This window comes from Pipistrellus kuhlii, unplaced genomic scaffold (genome assembly GCF_014108245.1).
Source record: "Pipistrellus kuhlii isolate mPipKuh1 unplaced genomic scaffold, mPipKuh1.p scaffold_m20_p_14, whole genome shotgun sequence".
NCBI classification, from domain to species: domain Eukaryota; kingdom Metazoa; phylum Chordata; class Mammalia; order Chiroptera; family Vespertilionidae; genus Pipistrellus; species Pipistrellus kuhlii.
In genome coordinates, this window is record NW_023425449.1 from 15,100,805 (window position 1) to 15,126,713 (window position 25,909).

The following is a 25,909-nucleotide window of genomic DNA, read 5'->3' on the forward strand; positions in this document are numbered from 1 at the left end:
GGGCAGGAACCCAAATAGTGTTCCGATGAGCAGGTGACGGTAAGGGGTTTTTATAAAATGGACAGACAAATAATGACATGAGTAAAAGGAAGGGATTTTTATTGGTGCTAAGAAACCAAGGGAGAAATGGCTATAGGTGTGAATAAGGCCAGTTATTCTTTAGCTATATCCAGGGTGGTGCCAATTCTAAAGAATGTCTTTCATCTTCAGTTCTGTAGTTGGGATGTCTACTTTTTGGTTAGCTTTAAAAACAGTCGTTTAAAATACAATGTTTCTTTGGCCCGGTCCAAAGTTATTTTGCCCGGTTCAAACATTCCTTTGGTTGGAGGAGGAAGGCGTGAAAGGCGGTTCCTCTGGAATGGCTGTCCTAGCTCTATTTTACAGTGGCTTCACTTACATCAACTTTGCACAGGCCCAAAGTGCATGTAGGCTGGAGAGAGCACAGCCTGGCAGAGTGGTTCATTCAGGGTTTATCTAATTTGTGCAATGCTCAGTGAGGTATGGCTACCTCCTGTTACAGCTTACCTCCTGTTAAGCTCATTAAGTGACTTGTGCAGAGTCACAGGCCCAAAAGAGGCAGATCTGGAAGGATTACCATGCTCTGTTCCGATCCGAAGTCCCTGCTGCTTTCTCAGCACAGGCTCGAGCATCATAGCTGGGCTTTCCAGCCTGTACATCCTAAAGGACAATTTCATGGAGGAAAGCAAATACCGAGAATGTCCAAGTCACAGAGAGGCATGCTTATAATACAAGACTACAGACCTAAGGACTCATACAGACCGGGGCCTTTTTATTGAACAGAGCAAAGATCCTGGTCTAACGTCTTACATAAATCATTACTGTTCTGCTTCATGGGGAGGCCATAAACCTAATAACCTGAAGGATTTGCAAGCATTTTAATGAAAAATACACTGGCATTTTAGAGCAAAGTAGTGGGGCCCAGGGGGACACAGTTTGGACCTAGAGAGGTTTATTCTGATAGTCAGCAATAAGCTCTGTTACCTGGGTGATGTAATGCATTAGCGATGAGTTTGTGTGATAAGCTGCTGCCAGCAAACAGCAGAACCTGGGGACAAGTAGAAAGGCACCGAAGAAGTGGTTTGTATGGAGGATGACAAGAAGTACAGAGGAGAAGGGAAGATGGGCTGTTTTCTAGAGAGAAAAGGCAACCTCAAGAATAATGGAATTGCTAGGAAAGTCTCCTGAGTTTGTCATATTTCTTTGTTTAGAAGATTGCCTGTGTGTTCGTTAAAGGTGTGTTGTGTGATCCTCTGGTTGCAGTCTGGATTAGGAAGTTGCCTTGTGTGGGTTTATAAGGTGAGGTAATGCCGTTGCCAGCCACATGACAGCAGATGGAGAGATCCAATGAGCAGCAGGAGAGATGGCAGCTCATAAGAAGGAGAAAGGACCATGGTGTTTAAATTCTACCTCAAACTCTCAGGCCCCAGACAACCGCTGGTTCATGCAGCTGGTTGCCTACCAACAAGTCCTTCTGTCATTTGCAAGTAAAGCCCTTGCTCAGTATAGTTTGCGATGTATATGTTGTAAATAATGATATCAGTGACTCAATTATGCGTGAAATTTCCTGAACTCATCACCTGTAGAAATCAGAGCTGCAGAGCACTCCTCTACAGACCTTAGCTAATTCCACTCCAGAGATGGGGACCCAGCATCCTTGCATAGCACCTGGTAAAGGCAAATACCATGGACAAAGCATGCTTCTGTGAATGCCTTCACAGATTTCACACTGGTGAGTTTAGGAGACTGTTTGCTGGAGGCTCTGTCCTGAGGCACAGCCATGTCACACAGATCATGGCCTCTTACCAGCTCCTCATTCTCTCTTGTCTCCTATCTCTTCCTCTCTTTCCCCCTCTCTCTCTTTGCCTATTCTCAGTAACAATAATAAAAAATAAAAGTTTAAATTTATTTTCCCCCTGTAGCTATTAACTAATCATCATGTCACCTATACATCTCGATATTTCAACTCCACCCAAAAAGTCTTAAGATAATTTCCTAAGAAGGTTCTCTCTGATGCCAGCTATAATTTTATCATATTACAGCAGGATTGCACACAACACTGCTTTATACAATGGCATTTTGTTATATCATTAATGGGGGGGGGGGGGATATCAATCCCCACCCAGGGCCAATCTGTATGGAGGTAGTCTGTTGTTGCAGTATCTACGTGGGTTTTCTTGAGGGATCCCAGTTTCCTCCCACATCCCAAAGATGTGCACATGAGGGGAACAAGGGCGTCTAAATTGTCCCAGGGAACTGGTGTATGAGTGCATCCTGCAATAAAGGGCATCCTGCCCAGGGTGAGTGATCCACCTGGTGTTCTGAGTTGCCAGGGTGTAGGCTCTGGACACTGTGACCTTGACCTGGAATAAACAAACTGGAAAATAATTTCCTTGTTTTTATTAACCTTTCCTAAATATAACTATAGCTCACATTTATTTCAATGTTTAATAGTAGAAGTGTTTTTGGGGTCTTTATTTAGAAGTTTGGTGATGTTTTTGTGATCAGAAATATGCCATGGGACCTTGACTCTTATTTATATCAATTAGCCCATGGCAAAATGGGTGTCATTTTATGTCCTTTAGCTTAATGTTGCAGTTTTCAAGAATCTATTGATGATGTTAAGTGAGGACTTGTACATGTATTGTATACAACATAATTTTGCTTATTTTGTCTTTTGAAAAAATAGACATATTTAGATATTTGAGATAGTAAATTATATCTAATTTTATATTCTGCTTCTTCACCTCTCTTTAGACCATAAGCATTTTCTCTGTGAATAAAAAACTCTTCAAAATCATATTTAATAACTTCATAATATCTTACATGCATATATGATAACTTATAATTACTCTAACTTTGAATATTAGATTGTTTTCAGCTTTCACTATTGCAAATGACAATTCAGTAAACATCTTTATAGATAAATGTTTTTGTTTTTGAATTATCTTCTGAAATTGTTTTGAAGAAGTGAAATGACAGAGTTAGAAGGTCTGAAAAATGTTAAGGCTCTTAACCAAATCATTAAATTGCTTTGTCAGGAAGAATGTATAAATGTATACTCTCTCTGGCAACGTATGAACAAAGTAATTGTTTGATTCACTTCACCCCTGTTACCTATGATAATTTGATTACCAAGGTTTTAAAGATTTTCTAAGTGAAAAAAAATGATTCATCTTTATATACCGTTAGTTACTACGAAGGCTGAGAAATTTCATATGCTTAAGCTTTTTTTTGTTTTGTAAATGGTCTGTTCCTGTCCTTTGCCGCTTATGTAATAGGAAGCAGTTTCCATACCACCTCTTTTCCCAGTGGAGAAATACTCTTCTGATATTCCTGTTTAAATTTGTTCTGGTGGCTTTTACCATAACTTAGTAGTAATATGCTCAAACGACTGTCTCTCACTTTATCAAATTTAGACAGTCTGTATTAGCTCCTGGGTCTGAGGGAAAGAAAAAAAAAAGGAGTTGACTCGCATTTTATAACTTTTATTGGTTCCCACTAAAAACAGACCCTGAGATAAGGGTTTATGTACAGGTTTATTGGGGAAGGCAATTTGGGAAAGGACACGAAGGAGTGAGGAAGTATAATACAGAGCGAAGAAAAGCCAGTGAATGGGAGTGTGTGTGTGTGTGTGTGTGTGTGTGTGTGTGTGTGTGTGTGTGTTAATGAGCAAGTTGTCTCTGTAGGCAAAGTTGTCTTCCCTGAAATCAAACTCTCATCTCATTGGTTGGGAGTTATTCCTGAGCCATCTTCCCAGCACTGCTGGCCTGTCCACCTTGCTGGTCATGCCTGTCCTGGCAGAGAGAGAGAATGAGATGCCATAGTGGCTGTGGTGGCCTCTGGAGTAGGCCAGGCCAGGGTTTGGGTAGGGCACCTACTGGATCTTTTAACATTGTTCTCCCAAAGTGTGATGTTGATGTTTCTATTGTTTTTTAATGGTTCTCTAAAATAGCACACTCTAGATACATTTGACAATCTCCTGTTGACTCCCTACTTTGTGACATAAGAAGATCAGCATTCATGCTCTTTCTTGGCTTTTCTTGTCCCCTCTACACTGAGTGACCATATTATTGTGATCTCTGAACGCATAATAATCTGGCCACTCAGTGTATTTGCATCTCAAATGGGTACCAAAAGTATTCTAGACTTTTGCTGGAGATCAATATTTGCTCCGAGCTTTCTATCAGCCAGTGCAAAGGGGAACACTGAATAGGTGCACAATTTATAGTATTTTTTATATCAAATAAATGAGATACTCAAGGGAAGTGCACTGAGTGGCCTGATTATTATGCGTTCAGAGAACATAATAATCTGGCCACTCAGTGTATATCTCACCCTCTTTCCGCTACCTCTTAACAAAGTGATCAATATTTATATTAATTCTGGCAACCACACTTAAGTCTTCTTTGTTTTGTCTTTAGGTTGACTTTAAAAATTAAGACCCAGTGAACAACATTTAAATATTCATGACACTGTAGGCATTGTTCATTAAAAACCCAAGTAATTTGTTTGGTTTTTGTTTCTTTCTCTATGAGTACAACAGCTTGACCCTGGGCCCTTTGAAGAGAAAACATGCTTAACTTCATGCCATCTATCTCATAGCCTTCCATTTGAATGATGACTTTTTTCTCAAATTTCTTATTTTGCTCAGGAATTCTATTTGCGTATTTAGCATACTTTGAGCTTTTTCTTAAGCTCACTGATTTCAGTCTATAGAGCTCGCTTCTCAGAGGCATCTCTCTTTTTCTTTCTCACTGGATTGGGAGCTAACTGCTCAAGAGCTAACTCTTTTTTAAGCCTGCTACACAGCTGTCCTCATGAGTCCCTTCCTTATCAATATTTGCTTTTAGTATATCATATGCTTTATTCTCTTGTTTTAGCTCTCATTTTGTTGGGCTATGTCCTAAGAAAATATTTAACTTTCTGAGAAGTTAAATGCAGGAGAAAAAAAAAAATTCTTGGCTTTTCCTGTTCCCTCTTTCTTGGCTTTTCCTGTTCCCTCTACAGAGTGGCCAGATTAGTATGACCTCTGAATGCATAATAATCTGGCCACTCAGTGTATTTGTATCTCAAATGGGTACCAAAAGAATTCTAGACTTTAGCTGGAGATCAACCACCTATTTGCCCTGAGCTTTCTATCAATTTTGATAATTTACTGGGTATAAATTTCTAGATTGAAAATAACTTTATGACAAAGTTTTGTGTTCTAATATTTTATACTCTAATACAGTTAGAAAAAAATTATCAGTATGACTTTTAATTTCTTGTGATTTATGTGTTTTTTGTCTTGGAGGTTTTTAGCATCATCATTTAATCTTGGTTTTGTGAAAAAACCTACACAGTCTAGATGTGGGTCCTTCCAAACTTATTTTCCTAGACATTAGCTGGGTCCTTTAGGCTGAAAATTATTTCTTCTTCACTTCTGGGAAATTCTCTTCTATTACAGTTCAGTGACTCCCCATTACAACGTTTGCCATCACAAATTATCTATTTTTGTTTAAAACAAATGGACAGATTGCCACTGGGAATATTCTATAATTCTCAGTATCTTGGTATTTTTACTAGCTAGGTTTCTCTCTCCAGCATAAACATTTTGACTGAGAACTCCTATAAGGAAATTTGGGGCATGCCAACTAGTATAATTCATTTCATTGTAAGCCAACAGAGAACCAGTCATGATGTTGCAAATCGGCCCCAATTTTAGAATTAGAAACACTTTGTTTGGAAGCTCCAAAGTCTTCACCAGAAGCCTCAGTTGCCTCCAGACAATTAAGTTCTGGTTTGTTTGTTTTTCTCCCCCTGAAATGGGGCCTCATATGTTTTGCCTTGGAAAATGCCATCTGCTTCTGCTTCTATAGGTACAGTTGGCCCATATATAGGCATTTAATTAATCCTTCTGACTTCAGCCTCATTCACTTTCCCACCTGAGCAGCTGAGCCCAGAGTCTCCACAGGGTTCTGTTTCGGTAAACTGGCTCCTCTGTGTTCAATAGCTTCCTGAGTGTATGGGTGTTACTGGTTTCTCTACCTGGTTCATCAATCCACTACCCATTCCTGTCTTCCAGAGATTGTTTTGAAATGTGACTGATCTCCTATTTTTCTTTTTATTTGAGGGTGGTCCTTAAATTTTTATTATCCATTTGTATGAGAATTTCAATATATGATTTTGTAATCATAATTATAGCAAATATTTCTACCAGTATTACATTTTCACTTTTTTGTTTGTTTTTAGATATTTCAAGTAGGATTTTATATATATATATATATATATATATATATATATATATATATATATATATATAAATTTAAAAAGCATCACCCTTTCATATCTATATGAGAATTCATATAACTCGAGAGAGCAGGCTTTGGACAGCTGTAATAGGTAGCATAATGTCCCCAACCCTAAATGTATTCACATCCTAATCCCCATAACCTATGTATATGTTATATTATAAGGCAAAGAAGCACTTGGTTGCAGATGGAAATAAGGTTATTAAGTCACCGACTTTAAGATAGGGAGATTATCCTAGATTATTTGGGTGGACCCAATGCCATTAAAAGGGTCTCTAAAAGTGGAAGAGGGAGGCAGAAGTCAGTGTCAAGAGTAATTTATCATGAGAGTAACTGGGCCACCTTTGCTGGCTTTGAAGATGGAAAAGGGCCCTGAGCCAAGGAATGCTGGGCAGCCTCTAGACACTGGAAGAGTGAGGGAAACACATCTCCCCTACGGCTGGTTTTAGCCCAGTGATATTCACCTGGTACTTCTGACCTTCAGCACTGCTAAGCTTGTGTTGTATTAGGGAACAAACACAACAAATAGACCAAGTTAATTATCTCTCTCTGATTCCTACTGCAATTGAGATTCTAAAGTCCAGCATGGGAAAGCCAGCTTGGGAGTACTATCTAGAGAATGCTATCATTTAGCACATTACTTCTGTCTGGGTGAAAGCAGAATAATGATATCACTATATAACAGTTTATAAATGTGGTTTTAAAATACAATTCTCGGAGAACATTAGGGAGTATACTGGCCAAAAGCTTATTATTCAACAACTTTTAGTGCTTACGGCAATGTTGTGAATTCTCGTATTTATTAAACAGCAACATTTCTGACTCAACCCACCATATCTGGTGCGTGATGACCATAAAGAAACTGAATGTCGTTTCTAGTTTCACATTCATTTAAAAAGTTGACATTCTGGCCTTCACAGACTTCTGTCAGACTTAGGATCAGTATTTGTTACCACCAAAGTGAGAACATTTGCTAAGGGACAGATGGCTTGCACCACAATTTTCTTGAACTCTCTACAATGAGTCAGTTCTTAGCCTATCATTCTAGAGGCCTACCAGGAGTGCGTGGAAACCACTAGTTATAGCCCTCCCAGAGAAGTCCGCTCATCTCAAAAATCTGTCACAACAACCAGCTCCACAGTGGGCAGGCTTCGCAAACATGTCAACACTCTCTCCTGCTCTGTTAGAGCCACATGGACACTGGGTAGATCAGGAAGCTTAGCTGCATGCTCTCTTTGTGAAGTAAGGACATTGGATAAATAAATATGTACTTTTTAGCCCAGGACTCAACATAGGTTGAAATGATACCTTGAGAATTCAAACACATCAAGGGAGGTTAAAAAAAAGGGGGGGTGGAGGGGGGAGAGAAACAAAACTTGGAGAAAATAGAGTAAAAAAGCTATGAAGGATGCCTAGCCAGATGGCAGGTTGTTCAGAAGCAGTTGGATAGCAGTTTTTCTTCTCATTATACCACACTATTTAACTCCCGTAGGCCTAATTAGGAATTGTCATACAGCTGGGGTAGGTCACTCATCAGGTCACTGGGGAAACCGTTACAAAGCGTGCATTTGGAAGGGATTAAAAATCAGTGCAATAGAAATCGCAATGGAATTTTTCTAGACCCACAACACCAAGCATGGGGTAACAGCATGCGTTTCTAAAATCATAGGTCAAACTTTCCCATTGATTTGAATATTTTTAATCATTCACTTCCCAAAAGCCTCTGCCTTTGAAGATACTGAACACTTAAGAACTGCAAGAAAAGTTAACCAGCCAGCAAAAGAAGAGCAATGATTTGAGACATACAATTGGGCCCAAAAGTCCATAAAATTCTAGACTTGGGACATATGAGTTAGGACATCATCACCATCACCATCATCAAAAAGGATGTGGACAAGTCCCTATTTGTGTGTGCAAAGCAGATTTTAAAAAGTGGCTAAAAGCTCACTAGAGTCTGTACTGGCTTGGTTCTAATCCGGGCTCTGCCACTTACTGGCTATTTCACTAATGTATCACTCAGGCAGACTACTTATCTTCTCTGTGTCCCAGTTTTCTCTTCTGAAAAGTAATAATAGGGTTCTTAAGGAAGAAAAGTTATGTAAAGTGTTAGAACAGTGGCTGGTATGTGGTAGGTGTTATACATGTATTAGTTGTAATTCTTATTACCTTTAAGAAATAGAATTCTAGATGCCACTTTGCCTTAGAGTGGCTCCTATGCACTTTGAGGCAAAGATTCCAACCTATCATTTAGAAAAATGGGTAACTTTCCCAATGGGATAAGATATTATCAGTAGTCTATCTTCTATTATTAGGTTCCCAAGAGGTATTGTTTGGTTTTGCATTTCAAAATAGAATTCTCTGTCCTCAACTTGTAGAAAATTTTTAAGGAAATTTAAAAGACGACTTTTCAACACAAGGATGTTCCAAACGAAAGACAGCGTATTTCTTCTACAACTTGCTCCTCCTCCCGAGTACATGATAAAAGACTTGCACCATATCTTCTTCCCATGTCCTTATCCTACAAACATTGCCTATCTGTCCCCTCTTCTTGACTGCCATAGTCAACACTCCAGCTCAGTTTCTCATGCGCTTTTGTTTTTTGCAAGGACAATTATAATCGCTCTCTTGCTGGACTTGTGTCTCCGATTTCTCCTTAGTCTACATACTTTTTACAGATGAAACTTTAAGCACTACTTTAATCGCATTATTCCCCAGCCCCACATGTCCTATAGTTCCCTATTTTCAAATTAAACTCAAAGATCTTTAATCCGGTATTTAAGGATTTACCAATCTGGCCTCAACTTTATATTCCAAGTTTATTTCCACCTTGTCCTCTCTCATAAACTCAAAACTCTTATTACAGTGATTCTCAACCAGGGCCGATTTTGTCCCCAGGATCGTTTAGCATTGTCTGAAGACATCTGGTTATCTCAATTGGGCAAGCGTGCTGGTATCAGGTGGGTAGAAGTCAGGGATGCTGCTAAAGATCCTACAGTGCACAGAATAACTGTTCACTTGCTTTTGGAAGAGGGAGTATCACCACTTTATCTAATCCATTTCCCCCAATAAAATTATATGAACAGCTTGGTTATTAACAATTCCCCTACTAAGAAATTTTTTTTTCTTTAAAAATAAGATAGTTCAATAAGATGAAGGTAAAAATACCAATTGTTTAAAAAATCCATAAATATATACATGTTTAGCATGGGAGATGCTTTTTGAGGCTTTCTTAGCCTTGTTATGTCATTATTCTGTTTCTATAATGGCTTTATTAAGATACTAGAGGCCTGATGCACAAAATTCATGCGCTGGGGGTTAAGGGGCGGTCTCTCAGCCCAGCCTGTACCCTCTCACAGTGACGGCTTAGTGCTGCTGAAGAGGCGGGAGAGGCTCCTGCCACCAATGCTGCACTTGCCAGCCATGAGCCCGGTTTCTGGTTGAGTGGCACTCTCCCTGTGGGAGCGCACTGACCAAAAGGGGGCAACTCCTGCATTGAATGTCTGCCCTCTGGTGGTCGGTGCACATTATAGCAACCAGTTATTCCAATGTTTGGTCAATTTGCATATTAGCCTTTTATTATATAGGATACCACTCCATCCTCTTACTTAAAGTATGTCAATGATTTTTAGTGTAGTCAGAATTGTGCAGCCATTACCCAAATCAATTTTAGAACATTTTTGTCATCACTCACCCCAATCCTTTATACCCATTGGCAGTCGCCATATTTCCCCCAGCCCTTGGCAAACAATCTGCTTTCCTTCTCTATTGATCTACTTGTTCATATAAATGAAATCATACAACATATAGCCTATTTTTAGACCTTTTCCCACATGTTAGCATGTTTTCAAGGTTCATACACATTGTAGGAAGTTTTGGTACTTCATTCTTTTTTTTTTTTTAATCCTCACCCAAAGATATATTTTCATTGATTTTTAGAGTGGGAGAGAGAAATGTCAATTGGAGAAATATTGACCGACTGCCTCCTGTCCACCCCAACCAGAGGATTGAACCCACAACCTAGGTATGTGCCCTGACTGGGAATCAAACCTGCAACCTTTTGGTGCATAGAATGCTCTAACCAACTGAGCCACCCAGCCAGGAGCAGTACTTTTTCTCTTTTTATTCCTGAGTAATACTCCATTGTATAGATATATCACTTTATTTACCCACTTATCCATGTGGGTTGTTTGTACTTTTGTATTTTATGAAGAATGCTACTATGAACATTAATGTACAAGTTTTTATTCCTCAGGTATGTGTGAAGGCATGGGATTGCTAGATCATATAGTAACTGTGTTTAACCCTTTGAGGAAGTGCCAGACTGTTTTCCACAAAAAATTTCCATATTGTTCTTAACTTGCCAGCAGTTTTTCTCCGCTCCCAGTTGGGTTCCTGAAGCACCGGTAATAAACCTTCCAGCAGAACCAATTATACCAGCATTATAGAATACACTTCATACTTTTATGACCTGGTACTTCTATCTAAGATATACTCATCCTTCTCTTTTTTTCTATAGTGATGTGTATATTTGCAGACAGAAAAACAAAACAAAACCCAATGAATACATATTTGCTATTTAGTAAAGAACCTGAAAATTTAATTTCTTTGCCAAGGGCTTCTTTTCATGATTTCAGTGACTGAATTAATGTCCCCTGCTGAATAACATTTTTCCTGAGAAAAAGCAGATGGCAGATGAGGGGGCAATATTTGCTTTAATATTAATACACTCAGTCTTCTTCAACATTCATCTGGTAACATTATTCAAGGAGTAAGAGTTGCATGTTGGGTATTTGGCAAACATTAGAGCTGAATCTCAAAATACTTTTTAAAAAATCAGTTGTAGAATATATTTAAATGGCTTAAAAATATAATCATTTATAATAGAAGATTTGAAGTGTGGGCATATGCAAAATGTCAGTCAGAAAATAGTTTTAGGATTTAAAAAATCCTATAAATATTTTATTCCCCCCCCCTCTGGCACCAAAGAAGTTAATTTATAAATTTATTTTCATAGGTATATATTAACGATAATATACTTACATTTTCATAGACATACATAGTGGATAAAAATCTCCCCCTTTAAGAAGCATTTGTAATTTATTTATTAAATCTCTATTTACTGATACTATCAATAAAACATTTAATTCACTTTAAATAAAAGTATGCGAAGGATAGAGTGTCATATCAAAATAACTTTCACCATGGAATAAGGCCTCTTTTGACCCATTGGCTTAGCCAGTGGTCGGCAAACTGCAGCTCACAAGCCACATGCTGTTCTTTGGCCCCTTGAGTTTTTAGCAAAGGTCAGCTTAGGAGTACCCTAATTAAGTTAATAACAATGTACCTACTTATATGGTTTAAGTTTAGAAATGTCAATCATTGTACTATTGATATTTGGCTCTGTTGACTAATGAGTTTGCTGACAACCACTGGCTTAGGCAAAAAAGAACTTAATGAATCTTACCCTGAAGATTCATTAAGATCTAGATTTAAGCACTTCCAGGAAGGACTAGATGGTGTAATCAAGGTCATGTTCTCTCTCACAGCCTCTTAGCTCCATCCCTGTTGGTTCCACATTTTGAGAGGTCCTCACCTTACTGTAAGTCTTTGTATCAGCAATGACAGCAAATGTTCATTGTGAATCACTGGTCCTATATGGGTCAAGAGGCCACCTATGAACCAGTCTCCATGACCAGGGAAATGCAAAGTACTGATTGGCTTAACTTTATGTGATAGTGCCAAGGATGGAGCCAGCAACATAGAAATATATGGTCTTAATAGAAATCATGGTATAGCTACAAAAAAAAAAAAAAAAAAAGGAATAGACGCTTATTTCCAAAATATAAAAAGTCCTAAAATGATATTTCAAACAAGAAAAACATGTTTGCACCTATAGAAGAAGAAATGGATTAAATTCAAAAAAAAATTTAAGATCATTATCAAGGAGTCATGAACATAAAATGAACTACCCCGTTTCTCCGAAAATAAGACAGTGTCTTATATTAATTTTTTCTCCCAAAGTTGTGCTAGGTCTTATTTTCAGGGGATGTCTTATCTTTCTATGCGCTAGGCCTTATTTTCGGAGAAACACGGTACATGTTTAAAGTGTACTATTTAACAAAGCTTGACTTATGTATACACTCCTGAAACTATCACCACAATTAAGATAATGATCATATCCTTTACCCAAAATGCTTCCTTTGACCCTTCCCTTTTATGCAACCACTAACGTTACTATCAGTAGAAAGTTGTTGGTACTTTCTAGACTTTCATATGAGTTGAGTCATACAGTATGTGCTTTGGTCTTTCACTCAGCATAATTATTTTGTTATTCATCCATATTGGTGGTATCAATACTTGATTACTTTTTATTGTCAGGAAACAGCCCATTGCATGGATACATCACGACATAGTAGTATTTGTCCACTCACCAACTGCTGATGCTTGCTCCCAGGCTCGGCTATTACAAATAATGCTGTTATATATGAACATGTACTTCCATTTCTCTTGGGTAAGAGACTGGGTAAGTGGAGTCGCTGGCACAAATGGCAGATGTGTGTAAAACATTTCAGAAAACTATCAAACTGCTTTCCAAAGTGGTTCGATGTTACATTCCCACGAGCAATGTATAAGCATTCCAATTGCCCCGTATCCTTCTCAACACTTGGTATGAACAATCTTAAATTTGAGGCATTTCAGTAGCTATGTGGTAATGTCTCATTGTGCTTTCATTTTGCAATTTCCTAATGACTGATGTTGAGCAACTTTTAATGTGCTTACTTACCATTCATTTATCTGAGATGATGTTTCTTTAATACTTTGGGCCATTAAAGTATTCATTGGATCATTTTCTTACTAAGTTTTGAAGATTCTTTATATATTGTGGATATTAGTTCCTTATCAGATATGCACTTGTAAGTTTCTTCTAGTATGCGGCTTGTCTTTCATTCTCCTAAACTGTCTAAGAACATAATTTCTTACTTTTGATGAAGTTCAGTTTTTCAATTTTCTCATTCATGGATCTCACTTTTGGTCTCATGCAGGAAACCTTTCGCCCAGGGTTACAAAGATTTGCTTTTGTTATCTTTTAGAAGTTTCATAGTTTTTTTCAGGCTTTACATTTAGATCTCTGACCCATTTTGAATTAATTTTGGGATAAAATTGTTTCCTATGGTTGCACTAACAAATTACCACAAATTTAGTGACTTAAAACACACTTAAGAATATTAGGATCTGCTTAGACTTCTCTTATATTTCACCTTCTAACTCAGCTATTAAGTTCATTTAATTATTTACAGGCATCAATAGTTTTACTATTATCCTATACATTCTATAGGTACAGAACATAGAAATGATGTCAATAAACAAAGAGTACACGATAAATATTTTTATTTTTAAAACACTGAATTGTACATTTTTTCATATAAAAGATTCTAGCTTTTGCTTTTAAAAAATAATTACACTGCTAATGGTATCTACGTTTTTTACAGAAGCCAATTTCTCTAAATTTTCAGCTTCATTCCATAGCTTTTATAGAATCATAATCTCTTGGATATACTTCCAATATCTTTTTAAAAATAAAATACAACATCATTTTTTTAACATATGAAAACTTAACCGGTTACAGTAACTGCCCAGCCTTCCCTACCACTGACACCTACTCCCCAGCACAGAGGAGCCAGCATGGTGGAGTAACTAGTTCTCCGTTTGCACCTTTATTAGAAAGAGGTTTCTGGTGGTCAGTACAAATAATCTCTCGTTTGTTGCTTGAAAACCTACTATAGGATCATTGGTTTCTAGGCTTGCTACTTGCTGCTTAGCAACCTGTCCGACTTGCCTGCCTTCCTTTCTGTTGTAAAGTACAGTGGACATGGGAGTGGGCTGACGGTAGATGAACACTCGACGCAGGCACTCACACAGGGCTGCATAGGAGTAATTCGGAGCACAGGCAAAAAATTTTTTGTCTCTCTTTGATGCTTGGACATAGCCTGCCAACAAATAAGACAAACAAGAGAAAAACTATATATTAAACAGAAAGAGAAAAGCTGTGATTCATTATTAAAATGCCTAAATTAAAGATATACCATAAATACTCAACAATGAACTATTAATGATTAGCCACAATCAATCTCTCCCAGCTGGTGCAAAAATACAGCTTTAATACCTAAGGAACAAAGTAGACAGGTGTTCAACTCTTCAAGAAAGGAACTATATAGCACCATCTGACATCCATGAATAATTAAAACACTAAACAGCTAAAATTTTAAATGCTAGAAACATGCCAATATAACTTTAAATGCCAATTAGATAACTGAGTTCATCAGTCACAGATGGGTCATGACACAATCTTTTTCTTTTTTCTTAATAAATAGGCTACCACTGTAATGTTATTTCATAATGCAGGCCTCATTCCTAAAGGTACTAATATGCACAATATGTTCTTACTACTTCTGTGCTAGTATTTTTACCAACTCTACAACAGAATTTTGTTGTAATTCAGCTCCCATTAAGTAGAACCTTGAGAACACTTCAAACGTGAAAGAACATTCAAAAGTATCTAATTTATAAAATTTCATTAGGACATCCCTTAATTAAACTTTGAAAAAAACAACAGTATTGCCGAGACCGGTTTGGCTCAATGGATAGAGCGTCGGCTTGGGGACTGAAGGGCCCGGGTTCGATTCCGGTCAAGGGCATGTACCTTGGTTGCGGGCATATCCCCGGTGGGGGGTGTGCAAGAGGCAGCTGATCGATGACTCTCTCTCATCGGTGTTTCTAACTCTCTATCTCTCTCCCTTCCTCTCTGTACAAAATCAATAAAATATATATATATTAAAAAAAAAAAAAAAAACACAACAGTATTAATCTTTTTAACAATTAACTTTATAGATTTAAAAAGCTTATATGTAAATTGGGATTTTCAGCTGTAACATGAGATAAAAAATGTAACACTGAAGTAAATTAAGTTCATCAAACAATAAATGAGAAAAAGAACCACAGAGCACAGACAGATGAACAGTTTTTTTCCTCATTAAGCAGGGTGTGAGCAGGAAAAGCAGGATGTAGGTTCCTATGTGAATAGCTTAGAATTAGTTCTCCAGGCTAACCCTGACAAAATTAATAATGCATATAATATCTATAATGTTGATTTACCTTAAACTCAAGCATAACACATTTCTTCTATACTAGGGGACCTGGGGATTACAAATGGAGGTTCTGAGCTTATGAAAATTATGGTAAGCGTTTCCTCTTATAAAAAAAGTGGATAGAAAATGAAAAAATAGGAATTATAGTGGAAAGGCTAGAAATAAGCAGCTAAATTACTTTATTTCAGGTCATAAAAATCCATTTGAAGTCTGAATTAACAAATGTAACAGCTAAATTATTACCTCGAAAGATAACTGACAAATCTCCCCACTAGGGCTGTGCACATATAGGAATCAAAATGCATAATTCTACTTCTGTTGCCAATTTAAAATAACCTTTCAATAAACCAGTTATTGTGGCTGATTCATGTAAAAAAATGTCTCCCATACAATACTAATGTATTTTGATATAAAATCAATTCTTGCAGTAAGTCTACAATTATGCAGTTAAAAATTTTTTCCGCCGAAACCGGTTTGGCTCAGTGGATAGAGCATCAGCCTGCAGACTGGAAGGTCCCGGGTTCGATTCCGGTCAAGGGCATGTACCTTGGTTGCAGGCACGTCCCCAGTAGGGGGTGTGCAAGAGGCAGCTGATCGATGATTCTCTCTCATCGATGTTTCTAACTCTCTATCCCTCTTGTCTTCCTTTCTGTAAAAAAATCAATAAAAATATTTAAAAAAAAAAAATTTTCCATCCCTATCTAGCTTAAAAAAAAATAAAATTTATTCTGTAAGATAAAGGGGAAAATACCATTTTATTTCTGTTTGTCACCATTTTCCCTAAGTGCTTTTCTTTAGAATGGTTCTTTGCACTTATGTCCCATAAAAGATGTCTCCTAATGTACATTACCACATGCGGCTCTTTGGCCCCTTGAGTGTGGCTCTTCCACAAAATACCACGGCCTGGGCAAGTCTATTTTGAAGAAGTGGCGTTAGAAGAAGATTAAAAAATTTGGCTCTCAAAAGAAATTTCAATCATTGTACTGCTGATATTTGGCTCAGTTGACTAATGAGTTTGCTAACCACTGCCTCAGAGCAATTCTGTTTTTGAAGTGTACTCTAAAGAAATGTGAATACCAGATTCATGCAAGCCTCATTTATTTAAAGAAGGCATGTGGCCCGCCAGCCACGAGTTTGACATGCTTGAGTAGGGTATTGTCAAACACCTTGTTCATATTCTATACGGTATAGCTTAATTGAAACAAATGATTTCAATATTTCAAGTGTTTAGTTAACCGCTTTGATTTCTATTCTGCATTGATCTTCTGTACAAGCATAAAACAGCTTAGTCCTACTGTTCCAAAAGCACTGACATTCATCAACTATAGTACAAGCAACCACAGTATGGCAGAAATCAATCCCAATGTAATTAGGACAGTTCCAATTTTTAAAAGGAGAAAGCCCCGCCGTGTACCTAAGGCATTGAAAGTGGCGATGTGCTCCCACATCTCGTCCTGTTTGCTGGAGTGCGGCTGCCAGAGCAGGGCGTCCACGTCGTGGCGCAGACAGAAGCAGGGCATCTCCTTAGGGTCCACTGTGACGGAGAAGAGGTACTGGTTGCTTCCAAGATTCACCTAAAATAAAAAGTGGCGAAAATGACATGTTACTCAACAAATTATTAAAAATAATGATGACAAAAACACTTTATGTCAACAACTATTCTAAACCTTTTATATACTTGACCTGGTAAACTTCATCATGCCCTAGGAGAAATGTGGTATTGCTCATCCACATCTTAAAGTTGAGGAAAGGGCTGTAACTGGGCACTTAAAATAAGTAAAAACATTTTTAAAAAAGAAGAAGAAAAAAAAATAAAAAACACAGATTCTGGGTTAAATCTCAGCTCCAGAACTTAATACCAGGTTGTTCTTGGGCAAGTTACTTAAGTCCTGGAGCTGAGATTTAACCCAGAATCTGTTCTTTTTTATTTTTTCTTCTTTTTTTTTAAATGAAAAAAAAAAAAAAAAAGAATTCACAAGGCTGTTATCTTCACTTAATAGATAAAAGAACATACTTGGAGAGCTTGAATAACTTGTCCTAGGCTACACAGAAAAATTATAATGCTGAGATTCAAATTCAGATCTGTCTGTTCACAAATTATTTACTTTGTTGTACTGTTTAATTATAATCTCAATGTCAAAGAATATTAATTTTTATTGCAATATTGATGGCTAAAGGAATTCATTTTAATATAAAATCAAGTTGAGATTCAATTGAATTCCATCTACAGGAATATTTCTTTTTAAGGAACTAGGTTACAAGATAGTCTTTATTAGAAATGTTATCAGTTTAAAATGCTTAAATACCAAAAAATCAGTCAAATTTAGAAAACATAAGATATGCATAGTAACGGATTTCCACGAATTTTAGAGTAGATTGGAGAATAAATGATTAAGCTGTGACTAGGCTCTCAAACTTACTGATGGTGCTGTGCCTGGACAGCCAGGTTTATTTTTAAAATCACCACCAACTCACTGGCCTTTTATAGTAAGCTTGGTGGACCCAATACTGCTTCAGCTCTCTTCCCTGTAATACCCTTTACTCAACCCGCCTCCTACCCCCAACCACCCCCCCCCCCATACACACACTATTCTCACTTGTTTACCAAGGGCTCTCACAGAAGAAAAGAACAATTGAAACACAAATACAAGTTGAAATGATATTTTCATAATAATGCATTTACTTTCATGAGCCAAGTGCCTTAAGAATGCATTGAGTACTAAAAATGACAAATCTCCAATTCTCATGTTTCAAAGCACAACGGAGAAAAGAGTAGAGGGCCCTGAACCACCAAGTGGAAGGCTAACCACAGAGAGAGATCACTAATGAAAGTGAGAGGATGCAGATGCAGGTCTCTTGTGATGGGCCCCTTACTCAGACTTAGACATTCTCTTCCACTCACACACACACCCCTTACACATTCCTCCAATAGAGTAGAGTCAAGGTATTATTAATTACAAAACAGCACACTCATCACATGGCTTACTCTACCATACCCTTAACACAGCGTTCTGCTGGAATTCCTCTCACCTGTTCTTGCCTGATGGATTCCTACTTATTCTCCAAGATTCAGTTCAACCATGAAACCATGAGCTGCTTAAACTGAGAACCCCCAACATTATGGATATTATTTCTAATACCTAATATCATACTATGTTACATTATTAATATGCATGTATAACACCTGTGGCAGGCTGAATAATGTCCCCCCAACATGCCCACATTTTAATGCCCTGGAACCTGTGAATATGTTACTTTACATGGCAAAGGGGACTTTGTAGATAAGAGGAAGTTTATGATCCGGAGCTGGAAAGATGATTTTGGATTATATAGGAGAGCCCAATGTACTAATAAGGATTGCTACAAGAGGGAAACCGGTGAGGGGAGTCACAGAGACAGAAGGCGATAGGACAACAGAAGCAGAGGGGTAAGAGACAGATTGGGAAATGCTACACTGTTGTCTCTGCAACTGGAAGCTTAGCCCACCAAGTAAGGAATGCAAACAACCTCTAGAAGTTGGGAAGGGCAAGAAAGTGGATTCTCCCCTTTGAGCCTCCAAAAGGAATGCAACCCCAAAGACCAATTTTAGGGATTTCTGACCTTCAGAACTTAAGAGAATAAACTGGCATTTTTGTAACAGTATGATTTGTTACAGCAGCAATAAGAAACAAATACACCAACAAGACTGTCTTGTTTCCATATTCTAGATAAATATTTTTTGAATATTTTTATGTAGGAAGTCATTTAAAAATTCTCCCAGCAAAGCTAATCTAACCTTAGAGTTAGAAATATTTTATTCTATTGGGTCGGCAACTAAGTGATTGCGGGTTTCACACACATGGCTTCAGTTGAATTTTTAGGTTTGCAGACGTAGTACAAATGTAAAACACATTTTGTTATTTGATAGTTGGCTATTCAGCTGTTAATCAGTAAAAAAAGTTTTTTGATCTGTTTTGTAGTTTTCGTTTGGCATTCGTTGAAAAATGGAAAATCAAAAGGAACATTTTCGTCATATTTTGCTTTTTTATTTCCGCAAAGGGAAAAACGCATCGCAAGCTCATAAAAAGTTATGTGCTGTTTATGGTGACGAAGCCTTAAAAGAACGGCAGTGTCAAAATTGGTTTGCCAAATTTCGTTCTGGTGATTTTTCACTCAAAGATGAAAAACGCTCTGGTCGTCCAGTTGAAGTTGATGACGCCCTAATCAAAGCAATAATCAATTCGGACTGTCACAGTACAACACGTGAGATTGCAGAGAAGCTTCATGTATCACATACATGCATTGAAAAATCACTTAAAACAACTTGGCTATGTTCAAAAACTCGATACATGGGTTCCTCACGAACTGAAAGAATCACAGTTAACGCAACGCATTAGCAGCTGCGATTTGCTAAAGAAATGTAATGAAAATGATCTATTTTTAAAACGACTGATAACTGGCAATGAAAAATGGGTTGTTTACAACAATATCAAGCAGAAAAGATCGTGGAGCAGGCCAGGTGAACCAACTCAAACAACATCAAAAGCTGATATTCATCAAAAGAAGGTTTTGTTATCAGTTTGGTGGGATTACAAAGGAATTGTCTACTTTGAACTCTTACCACCCAACCGAACGATCAATTCTGATGTCTACATTGAACAACTAACGAAATTAAACAATGCAGTTGAAGAAAAGCGGCCCGAATTGACAAATCGAAAAGGTGTTGTATTCCATCATGACAATGCAAGGCCACACACATCTTTGGTCACTCGGCAAAAATTAATGGAGCTTGGTTGGGATGTTTTGCCACATCCACCATATAGTCCTGACCTTGCACCATCTGATTACTTTTTGTTTCGATCTTTACAAAACTCCTTGAATGGTAAAAATTTCAATAATGATGATGATGTCAAATCGTACCTGATTCAGTTTTTTGCTAATAAAAACCAGAAGTTTTTTGAACGTGGGATTATGATGCTGCCTGAAAGATGGCAAGAGGTCATTGATCAAAATGGGCAATACATTACAGAATAAAGTTATTTAGTTCCATGAAAAAATTGTCTTTGATTTTCTTTAAAAAATCCGCAATTACTTAGCTGCCGACCCAATACCTTACAGTTAGAATAGTTGGCTAAGGATTTTTGTAAGGCAAAAAAATCTTACGTTACTAGAGAAATACGCACTGGAAGGTGATGAGGGTCAGTAGCTTCCACAGCTAAGTATACAGCTCTCGCCTCAGAAAATCTTACTTTTTCAATAAGTGTTCCTGTGCTTAAACAAAATGTCCAAACTGACTTAAATGGCATTTTTGAAAGCTCAAAAGTGACCTCAACATACCTTCCCGGTATTGGCTCCTGAAACTCTGCTTAGAGCTTAACACTTAGCAAAACTGGATCACAATCTACAAAACTGCACCCCCAACTGTCCCACTTCTTCACCTGCTGTGCCTTTTCTGCTCACTCCACATCCTCCACCCACTATATACTTTATGCCACATTCGAATGGCATTTTCTCCTCTAAGCAGTTTTCTCCAATGTTAATAAAAAGAAATAATGTATCCTAACAGTTCATTTATACCTCTTATAGAATTTATCTCCCATTCCCCCTACAGGTCTTTGAGAGGACCATGACTTTGGGTAGAATACTTAGCTCAAGCATGTCAAACTTGCAGCAGTTTGACATGCTTGACTTAGCCCCATTTTATTTTCAGGTAAATACAATAGTAATAATAGTACTTATTTCACAGCTACTTTGCTGAGTAAACAATATATTCCAAGCACTTGAACAGTGCCTAGCACTTAGACCTTAATAAATGCAAATGTTATTATCATTCTAGACATCCTCTGTCCATTCTGCCTTGAATATTACTGGCATTCCAAATCAAATGAGATGAGCAATATTAGGGGGAAAAACACACCAATTTGTTGTGATCTTCATGTAGCTCACACAGCACTTAGAAAATGTGAAAATACCTATAAAAAACAAAAACATATCCTTACTCTATTCTAACCGCAGTATATATAATTTACACACAAACTTCTAAACTCTTACATTTCTTTAAAAACAAGAAATACTGCCCTAGCTAATTTGGCTCACTGGATAGAGTGTAGGCCTGGAGGGTCTCAAGTTTGATTCTGGTCAGGAGCACATGCCTGGGTTGCAGGCTTGATTCCCAGTAGGCATGCAGGAGATAGCCAATCAGTGATTCTCATCATTGATATTTTGATCTCTCCCTCTCCCTTCCTCTCTGAAATCAATACCAAAAAAAAAAAAAAAAAAAAAAACAAAATTCATTATTTTGCTTGTCACTTTATTGTCAAATAAATTCTATTTTGTCAGTAGTTTCTACTGTATGCCCATCACTTTCAATTTTATATTTTTCCTATAATGTATATCTTTCAGTACGTAGTTTGTGGATTTGCCCCTCAAAAAGTGAACAAGCTAATCTTCAAATAAGAATTGAATGCTTTTGCCGAAGCTGGTTTGGCTCAGTGGTAGAGCGTCGGTCTGCGGACTGAGGGGTCCCAGGTTCGATTCCGGTCAGGGGCATGTATGTTGGTTGCGGGCACATCCCCGGTGGGGGGTGTGCAGGAGGCAGCTGGTCGATGTTTCTCTCTCATCGACGTTTCTAGCTCTCTCTCTCTCTCCCTTCCTCTCTGTAAAAAATCAATAAAATATATTAAAAAAAAAAAAAAAAAAAAAAAAAAAGAATTGAATGCTTTTAATATATTCAAAGACAAGTTTCTGGAAGTTTAAAAAACAGATGATAATAAACTAGGCAGATGGTAATAATTTACTGTGAGACGAAACATTCCCTTTAAATGAGCTAGACAATGTGCAATTCTTTTTTCTTTATTGTAGTAAGAGACTGTGTGGCATTCATTTTACTAAGTTCTAGCCTTCCTATTCTTCATTTTATTAGCACCATGCTCTAACCAACTGAGCTAACCGGCCAGTTCTATTCATTTTAAAACCAAGTATTCCACAGCTAAATGAGAAGACCAGGCCACTGCAAGATGTTTGCTACTGCTTAGATTGGTTAACAGCCACAATAGAAACATAAACTCATAATTCCATTCAAAGGTTGTAAACTAAGAGCAAACAAAAGAATTATGTGTAAATACTGCTTTTAAGATAACACCTAAAAAGTGTTTGGTTTTATTTTTCTCATGGTGGTAATGGAGTCTCTTGATAATCACTTTTTCTTGAACTAGCTAAGATGTCCAGCATGATGCTGAAAGGTAGATAATAGGGTAAACACCCTTGCCTGTCACCAATCTTAGGGATAGCATTTGGTGTTTTACCAGGAAGAATGTAGTTAACTCTAGGTTTTTTAAGGTTTGCTGAGCACTTTTTTTTTTAATAAATGAATGCTAAATTTTGTCAAATTATTTTCTGCATCTAGGAAAATGGTTAAATATCTTTCTTTCTTTAGTCTGTTGATATGCTGTATTATGTGAATATTGGAATGTTGAATCAATCCTGAATCCTAGAATCAACTCTACTTGGTCATGATGTATTATCCTTTTTACTTACTTCACGGGATTTATAAATATTTACTGAGGGCTTTTGTGTCTATATTCATGAGGGAGAGTGGGGTTTCTCCCCCCCCTGCCCTCCCGTTTTCTTGTCATGTCTTTGCCACTACAGTAATGCTGGCCTCATAAAATAAGTGGGAGGTGTTCCTTTCTCTTCATGTTCGGGAACAATCCATACAGAATTGGTATTGTTTATTTGGTAGCACGTACCAGTGAAGCAACCTAGGTCTGAAGACTTGTCAGAAGTTTAGCGATATAATTCAATCTCATAACAGATATGGACCTATTAAGGTTACCTATTTCTTCTGAAGTGAACTATGGTAATGCTTGTCTTTCAAGGAATTTGTTTTCACTTAAATTGTCAAATCTATAAAGTTATTCTTAATATTCCATTAGTATATTTTAGACCCATAATGATATGCCTGTTTGTATTCCCAATATTGATAATTTGTGTTTTCTTTTTCCTTGGTTATTCTGGCTAGAGACTTACCAATCTTTTTGTTTTCGAAGAACCAGCTTCTGGTTTCATTGATTTCCTTCATTACCAATATTTCTGGTTTTCAATTTCATGGATTTCTGCTCTTATCTGTGTAGTTTCTTTCCTCTTGCTTGCTGTATATTTGGTTTGCTATTCTTTTCCAAGCTTAAGGTGGAAGCTTAAATTATTACATTGAAACAGGTTTTTCTTTTCTATATAACATATGCTATAAATTTTCCTCCAAGCATTGCTGTAGCTACATCCCACAATACCCCAGGTTTCATTTCCATTCAATCAAAATACTTCCTAACTTCCCTTGTTCCACTATGACTCATGGATTATTCAGAAATATGCTGTTTAATTTCTAAATACTATGTTTTTCTGTTATGAATTTCTAATTTGTTATGTTCTGAGAACATTCTGTTTATTTTTTTATTATTTTAAATTTGTTGAGGTTATTTTATGGCCCAGAATATGTTCTCATTTGCTGAATGTTCCACCTCCCTCCTGGGATTCCACTTATTGTAGGTGTATGTTAGACTATTTGGCATTGCTTAACAGCTCAGATGCTCTCATTGTTTTTAATTTCCACTCCCTCTAATTTTTACTAACCTAACCTCAAAGTAATTAATTTTTCTGCAGATGTATTGAGTATACTGATGATTTTGTTGAAGGCATTTTCTTCTTTTGTTCCTGTGTTTTGTTTTTAATTCTAACATTTTCATTAAACTCCTACAGGTTTTTCTCTGCTAAAATTCTGCATTTATTCATGTATGTTATCCATGTTCCCCATTAACATATTAACCACAGTTATTTTAAATTATTTGATAGTTTCAAAATATGAGTCATCTGAGTCTGATTACATTATCTTGTTTGACAGCTTCAGTTTTGTTGTTGCTATAGTTATCTTCAGTGCATCACTGGCTTGAAATCCCTTTAGTGTTACCTTGTGCTCTGGTGATGACTTGCTAATAATTTTCCTCAACTGTATATTCTACAGCCAACTTTAGGCCTTCACTCTGCATCTGTAGCTCAGGGAGTCTGCACTCCTATTCCTTCCCTAGCAGTATACTGCTGTTGCCTACCACTTGGTCCTTTCTGCATCTGATGGGGTAGAAGGTGTAGGAAAAGAGTTCTCTACTATCTAGGCTCAGCCTCAGTCTTGGACTTTGTGTTCTTGGTATGAGGGTTTGGGCCTTTGAAGTGTTACCCTCCTCTAGTGGCAGGAAACTTCTAGTAGTCTGTGCTTGGGATGGGTTCCTGGCTTTCCCCCCATAGAATGGTGTGTTTTTTTGTTTTGTTTTGTTTTAATTTTGTCTATGTCTCAAATAAATAAGTAGGAATTAAAACACACAGAGAGGAAGGTATTATAGAAACATCAATTTTTGTTGTTCCACTTATTTATGCATTCACTGGTTGATTCTTGTATGTGCCCTGACTAGAAATCGAACTCACAACCTTGTTGTATTGGGATGACACTCTAACCCAGGCGTCCTCAAACTTTTTAAAGTGGGGGCCAGATCACGGTCCCTCAGAGAGCTGGAGGGCCGGACTATATGAACTACTAATTCCTACTGTAACACCTCGGCTGCGCTCACTGCCCAAAAATCTGGCGGGCCGGATCAGACTCCTCTGCGGGCTGCAGTTTGAAGACGCCTGCAACCAACTGAATTTTCAGGCCCAGGCTAGAGGTGGTATTTTAAAAGTACTACTTCCCCCAGCTGCACTGGGTCTTCTTTTGAGTCCTTGTTGGCTATAATTTTAGTGCTCTTCACTCAGCAGCATAAGGTTTTTGTTACTAGGGAAAATAGTGCAGACAGGACCTCACTTTCTCCATAGAATTAGTAACTTATATTCCCCACACAACCAAAACAGCTTTTCCCTTGCCTCTTCCCCTGCTTGCAGTCTCCCTTGTTAGGCCCTGGTCAAGGTCCACAGAGAGGATATGTGAATCCCAAAGGTTCTATACTTTCTTGCTAGCCCACAGTAGGCCTTTAGCAATTATTATAGTTAGTTAAAATCTCCTTAGATGGCAGTTCTTTCTTCTTCCTATGCTCAAATGGGCCTGTTCTATCCCATATCTCCTTTGTGGTACCTGTTTTTCCTTAGGTTTCAAGCTACTTTGTTGCCCTGTAACTTCAAGTTCTCAGATAAATTTTTTAAAAGTCATGATTCTACAGATTATCCAGTCTTTTGTTACACTGAGAGTGATGTCTTTCTAGCTTTCTACCTCCAAGACAGAATGATACACTGATGATATTCAACTACCAAATAAATATTACTTTTTCTTCATAATGCTTTACATAAGATGTTGGGCAAATAATAAATTTTAGTAAGATTCCATGGATTAAAAAGGCTTTAAATGTAGTTTTACCAATTAAAAGAATTAATTTCTATTAGACAATTTACTTATTCAGAAAACTCATTCTTTAAAGCCAAATGTAAATGTCTTATTGC

At 37.4% G+C, this 25,909-nt stretch overlaps 1 protein-coding gene across 3 annotated transcripts in view; it reads right to left on the reverse strand.

Annotated features, from left to right (window-relative positions):
* Nucleotides 1-12,652: 12,652 nt before the first annotated feature.
* Nucleotides 12,653-25,909, reverse strand: part of NUDCD1 (NudC domain containing 1) — a 60,513-nt gene continuing 47,256 nt past the window's right edge. For all 3 annotated transcript variants that reach the window (XM_036436799.2, XM_036436798.2, XM_036436800.2), the window contains 2 exons: nt 16,872-17,031; nt 12,653-14,299 (listed from right to left, as the gene is read on the reverse strand). In XM_036436799.2, the coding sequence (XP_036292692.1) occupies nt 14,007-14,299; nt 16,872-17,031 (453 nt within the window). In that variant the 3' untranslated portion in view covers nt 12,653-14,006. The remainder of the gene's footprint in view (nt 14,300-16,871; nt 17,032-25,909) is intronic.